Source organism: Vanessa cardui, chromosome 11 (assembly GCF_905220365.1).
Source record: "Vanessa cardui chromosome 11, ilVanCard2.1, whole genome shotgun sequence".
Classification (NCBI taxonomy): domain Eukaryota; kingdom Metazoa; phylum Arthropoda; class Insecta; order Lepidoptera; family Nymphalidae; genus Vanessa; species Vanessa cardui.
Window position 1 is genome coordinate 7205079 of NC_061133.1, and position 6535 is coordinate 7211613.

Sequence of the window (6535 nt, forward strand, 5' to 3'; positions counted from 1 at the left end):
CACATCTATATCTAGCATTGTGGCAAGTTTGAAAGTAGTACGATACATTAAATGTCAAAGTCAGTTGCCACTTGCCATTTGGATTGGATTTTATTGAATTTTTCAGTAAAATTGGTATTTGAAGCGTGGCGTAGCATTATGAGTAAAAACATATTGAATTAATGTTCTTTGTAAGATATTAATTAAATAAACTCGACATGTACCATATGAAAAATATATTATCTTTTGAAAAAGAAGTAACTCTGCCAAAGTGCATGTATCCTTTAAAAAATCCGATCGAAGCTACCGAAAAAATCACCGATATAAATATAAGCGAGCAGGTTACAAAGTTTCTTAAGGTTTATTTCAAATATTTCGTTATATTTATAAGCGTATAATTCTTATATTTAACTCGATGTCACTTTAAATAGTCAAAATTAATATTTTTGTAACGAGGTTATAATGGATATATCTGCATAAATGTAACTTATATTTTTTTTTGTTTAGAAAATGCCGAATACTCATCTACTTGATTTGGAAGAGAGACAAGATAAACTACTGCAAAAGTTAGATATTCTTTATGAAAGAATAAAAACAATAAGTTCATTCTGTAAATTGGAAAATCATCAAGAGCCAATAAATAAATCTGTTGCCAATGTGAGTCAGAAACAAAAAAAATATATCTATCATTTAAAATTAATATTTTTAGTACATATTTATTTAATTGTTTTGTCATTCTGTTCCTCACCACCTTACATCACAACACCTGTGCTATATCTATGATGCCATACTTTTTAATTAATTTTTCATGAACATACTTCTGTAAAATTATCTAATAATAAAACAATCTTCATGTCATTTTCAACCGACTTCAAAAAGGAGGAGGTTATCAATTTGTCTGTATTTTTTTTTTTTTTTTTTTTTTTTTTTATGTTTGTTACCTCATAACTTTTCACTGGGTGGACCGATTTTGATAATTTTTTTTTTGTTTGAAAGGTAGTGCTTCCCGTGGGGTCCCATTTTTTTTATTTTTTTTTCCGATGATGGTATCCATGTGAAAACGACAAGTCTTAAATTTGCATTATGTATATGCGCGACAAATAGGTGAATAACTGAAAATCACGTTAACCAATTTTGATAATTCTTTTTTTATTATAAAATATATACTTCAAGGGTAATTTGGTGAAAGTTTGGTAAGGTTCTGAGCACAGGATCCATGACAAAGTAACGGAACGGAAGGGAACGGAACAATTCTGAGGAGCACGTTAGCAATACTCGGTCGAATCTTTTATTTATAGGTTATTTGGATATTTGAGTCACCTTCCGTAATGTGGTTATGTTTATGTAATTATCATAGTCGAATATTATAATCAACTAGCTACCCACCCCGGCTTCGCACGGGTGCAATACTGATACTAAATATACAACAGAATTTGTTTATATACGACATCACATAGCAAACTTCTAAAATTATCAGTGTTTCTTTACTATATTGTTCATGTTTTATATACACAAACCTTCCTCTTGAATCACACTATCTTTTAAAAAAAACCGCATCAAAATCCGTTGCGTAGATTTAAAGATATAGGGACAGAGAAAGCGACTTTGTTTAATACTATGTAGTGATGGAACTCCTATACGGCTCGCAGTTAGGGTGCGATATGGGGCAGAATTTCTTACTATCTTTAATCAAATTTTGTGTATGTGATGTGATGTCATATGATGTACGAAATATAGTTGGTCTTTTTCAAAGTTTGTTTGCTGAGTTCGATTACAGCTCTTTCGAGGGATCCTTGTAGTTTACGCCGCGTGACGTATTAAATCCGCATTTTCGAAAGTCTATTTTTGCTTTATTCGCAAGTTTCCTTTGAAATTGTCCTCGAAGTAGTTGTTTCTGACTCATATAAACGGAACGTTTAATCTATCCATATTAAAAAAAATTAGTTAGTCAACATCAGCTTCACTTAAAATCAAAAAATAAATAAAATTTTAACAAAAAGAAAAACCGACTTCAAACAAAACACTATTTTAAAACAAATGAATATGCACGAAAAAGTAATAAAAATAATTGCGTATTCAACATATTTTTTAGAGTCTTCCTAAGTTAAATGAAATGAAAAATATTAGACTACTTAAAAGTCGATTAACGATTATATCATGTAGTTATAATTATTCTTATATTTGGAGTCGGTGTCAGCCACGGTGCCCTTGCCCCAACAATCAAAACTCTAAAAAATATGTTGAATACGCAATTATTTTTATTACTTTTTCGTGCATATTCATTTGTTTTAAAATAGTGTTTTGTTTGAAGTCGGTTTTTCTTTTTGTTAAAATTTTATATTAAATTAGAACATTAACAAAAAGCTATAACCGACATTATAAGTATTTTGTTTTAATCTGTAACTGAAAGGTATTTGTTTTATTACAGAATAAGCCAGATGATATTGTGTTGATATTGAATGTTGAGACATTGCCTTGGTTTTTAAATATATTTTTAAAAAGTGTTGGCAATATCAATGTTTCTTGGCACATTCTATCTACAGTACCTCAGGCAAAAGTTATAAAAATCCAGGATTTCTTTAAAAGGTATCAAGATTTGTATCGATTACAAAAAGATGCCAAAATTAACTTCAGGCTAATATTTAAACGTAAGTATATCAAGTATTTTATTAAAACCTAATGAAAATCTAATATCTATTATGAAAATTATGCTTATCTGAAATTGAAAATGAAAATTTTTGCTCATCATTAATATTTAACTGTAACAACTTCAAAATAAAACTTGATCATTCCTTAATAACAAGAATATATAGCATGTATGGTACTAGAGACTAGAGTTAGTGATTTACTGGTGCCAATTATTTTTCAAGAGGATATAACATTAATGGTTCTTATTACCATAGTCTGTTGCCAAATGTATGTAACTACTATAAAATTATTTTTTTTTCTAATATTAGGTGTATATTCATCACAATCAACAATAAACTATGGTTTTCTTATATTATGTTAATCTATATCAGATTAATATAATACAATGAAATTAGTTTGTTAGAATAATTATGCGAGGTAATTTATTTAATCCTAATTTTTTTTTGTTACAGATATGGCTAAACCACAAATGAAAGTGTCATCCTTGAGTTTACCAGTTCGTGGTACAGTGAGCATTATAAGATACTTATGCCTTATTTATAAGGATATTGTTCCATATGATTATGACAATCATGAAGTTGATGGCTTATTAGATATTTTCTACCAAATTGAATCTACTTCTGACAAAAACAGGCAAACAATAATTTCTAAAATATTTATGTATTCGGACACTTGGATTTTCAACAATAACTTCTCAATCGTCGATTTAGCAGCATTTAATATGATCAAACAGATGCCACATGGTTATAAACTTGTACCAAAAAAATGGTTTTGTGATTGTGAGAATATAATTTTATAAATTAATAAAAAATTTAATCTTTTTGCTAAATTTCTGTAAACATGTTGTTATTTTTTATAAAACATTCAAGATAAGGCTAGTTTGTAAAATAAAGGCTATTAGCATCAGACTCGCTGCCCGCAGGGTGATTAATATAATTTGGCTGCATAATGTCAACCTCACATAATGCTTTATCACATATTCGGGTTTTATGGAATACATTACTTTAGGGCTAATTGTAGATTCAACTACATCAGTAAATTTCGGTATTCCTTTGCGATCCTTGCTATTTCAATATAAAGGGGATTCGGACGTCGAAATGCCTCTAAGCAGTCTTCCGTGGAATTTCCGCACGACGCTACCACGAAAACTATTACTCCAACATCGAGGATATGGGATTGAAAGTTTTAAAAATGCAAGACTCCAGAAGAAACAAGGCAATCTTAATCCACGCTAACAATTTGAACGATCTAAGCTAGAAAATACGTGCGAATCGTACGATTTAGCAATTTCGCCCCGTTGCATTGTTGACTGGAATAATTGTGTATACTGTACGACGACATACAATTGCAGGCTACTGTGTTCCAACTTCATATATCCGTATTTAGACTGAATACTGTGTACAGTGCTATATCGGTTTGAATGATGTCAACAACACAAAAAACATTATTACTTATATATATTATAAGTATGTAATTAAATGTTTTTTTACGTGCTATTATTTTTCTAAAAGTTAATAAGATCAATATAAATAATAAGATCATTGATAAAAATAATTGCATACGAATTAAATTATATTATACTGTGGGCAGTGATTTATATTTATCTAATATAAAATTTATAAATCGCACACATGATTAAAAAAAAAAAAGAAATATGTAGACATGTCGTTGTCGTTAAGAAAAACCCACACATTTGCAAACGAAGGAGAAAGTCGGTAACCTTATGCAAAAGTAGACCTTAACCTTAATAAACTTTTATTTATAATATGTACTGATTATGTATGTGCTACAGGATACATATATAAAATATAATATTTAAATATATATAATTATGACTTATTATTTTTTATATTTTCGATCTAACCTAGCCTGCTTACTGTAAAAATAAATAAAAATATAATAAGTATTTCACCAAAATGGCATTCGATTATTTGTAATATAACTAAAAATTTTGGTTATTTAATAGGGGTTATCTACCTAACTTTAGTCTCATGAACAAGACATTCGTAGATAATGAAGAAATATCGAGCTCCACCAAGTTAAAATAAAAAACATGGTAAATATCCCATATTAAATATATGTAATAATAAAAATAACCATGTAAAATAAAATAACCATAATTTAAAATCTTATAGAAAACTATGGTGTCTGTAAAAGAAACGTCTTAATTTTGTAATAGCATTGTTCTTACTAGACTCAACTCAACAAATAGGCTAAACAATAATAGTAATAGGCTATTTGACTGATTTTTAAAATCCATTTTATTTTATTTAGTAGAGGTTAAGGAACCCAATAAAAGTATTTATTTTTTATTTTTAGTACATATTTGCCAAAAAATATGTATCATATTAATAGTTCCATATTTAAAAAGCGCGCGAAAACGCTACTGGCTAAAATACGGCGCTGCAATGGGGTCGGTGACGTCACTTACCTGTATTTTAATCTGTGGTACATACAGTAAGCAAGGCAAGCAAAGTTAACAAGCAAGTGACTTCACCATAAGCCCGACCAATCAGGAGCATGTAGTGTCACGTGACAAACGTTTAAAAAAATGCATTTTTATTTATGGATTTTTGAGTAAATGAAGTGTTATTTTCTACTTTCGTTGATAAATAATTAATAATTAATTAAAATTTTTAAACTCATAATATTTACTGATTATAATAATAGACTTTATTTTTCGCATTGTCCAATAGCCCTTGATGAGGGCAGTAGAAAGACATTAAATACCTATTATACGATACAATATATGATAACCAAGTTTATACTAACTTCGTCTGAAACCCCCAAAGCTTTTTACTAACATAGTGACGCAGGTAAGACTAAAATATTTTATTCATTTCCTTTTGAAAATTTATAGTTTCTATGATATTTGATTTGTTAGATATATTGTTATTGTTATTATATGTATTTATTGAAAGCAACCTCATAGCTATCATATATTTTTTTAAATATATGAATCCTTTTCAGCAATACCAAATCACATGATGGCTTTGCAATTTAAAATGAGTTCTACAGTTTCTACATTTAGTGAAAAAAATAAAATTAGCGGTAGAGCTTTATGTAAGCCCGTCTCACTAGGTACTCTCTTCATTCTAGAACACGTTTTCCCCATCGGTTATCGGTTCTGCTACAAATATGGCCAACCCACTGCCACATCAGCTTCTGGATCCGATGGGCTATGTCGATGGAAGTAAAATAATTATACATTAAATAGTAATGTATTTTCGAACTTCTCAGAAAACATCTTATTGACGATTACATTTTATTTGTAGTTACAAATACAAGTACTTTGTTGGTCATGGTCATTATAATATATTAAGAAAAAAATATATATCAAAAAACAAAATACACTTTATTCAAGTTGGCTTTTACAAGCACTTTTGAATCGTCAATTAACAATTAAGTGAAGCTACCACCGGTTCGGAAAGTAAATTCTACCGAGAAGAACCGGCAAGAAAATCAGTAGTTACTCTTTTTCAACATTTAATAAATACAAAGTCATGTTAGTTAATACAATTACTTAAATTAATATATCCTGCGTGGAAGACAAGAGGTATTAATTTCACGCTTTTTTATCATCTACAAAATCTTGTATTGAGTAATACGCCTTTTTTACCAATGTATTTTTTATAAATGATTTGAATTTACGAAACGGCAAAGTTAAAAATGTCTGCGGTGTTTTAATATAGAAACGGATACCTTGCCCCAAGAAAGATTTATTGACTTTGCGGAGTCGGAGACTTGGCGATATAAGGTTATCCTTACTCATAGTGCATATACAATGATTATCACTGATTTTATCAAAGTGATCAATGTTACTGTGAATATACATAATATTGTCGTAAATATATTGCGACGCAACAGTGAGTATTCCTAATTTGTTCAAAACATCCCTTAGAGGGTC

The 6535-nt window shown here is 29.2% G+C and overlaps 1 protein-coding gene across 2 annotated transcripts; it reads left to right on the forward strand.

The window, feature by feature from the left end:
- Window positions 1–38: 38 nt before the first annotated feature.
- On the forward strand, window positions 39–4467 carry LOC124533694. Of its 2 annotated transcripts, none has more exons than XM_047109137.1 (4): window positions 39–338; window positions 487–636; window positions 2408–2627; window positions 3081–4467. In XM_047109137.1, exons 1-4 carry the CDS (start codon window positions 198–200, stop codon window positions 3425–3427), a joined length of 858 nt encoding a protein of 285 aa, XP_046965093.1. In that variant the 5' UTR covers window positions 39–197; the 3' UTR covers window positions 3428–4467. The 2 variants fall into 2 exon arrangements, with proteins under 2 accessions (XP_046965093.1, XP_046965094.1); XM_047109138.1 differs by having other exon boundaries at window positions 40–320.
- The last annotated feature ends 2068 nt before the right edge of the window (window positions 4468–6535 follow it).

What these genes read in the sequence shown, in the direction of transcription:
- LOC124533694 (XM_047109137.1), top strand. Translation starts at nt 198, where the DNA reads ATGTACCATATGAAAAATATATTATCTTTTGAAAAAGAAGTAACTCTG. An exon ending in AGGTTACAAAGTTTCTTAAG is followed by an intron (nt 339 to 486) that starts GTTTATTTCAAA and finishes TTTTTTGTTTAG; the next exon opens with AAAATGCCGAATACTCATCT. An exon ending in CTTCAGGCTAATATTTAAAC is followed by an intron (nt 2,628 to 3,080) that starts GTAAGTATATCA and finishes TTTTTGTTACAG; the next exon opens with ATATGGCTAAACCACAAATG.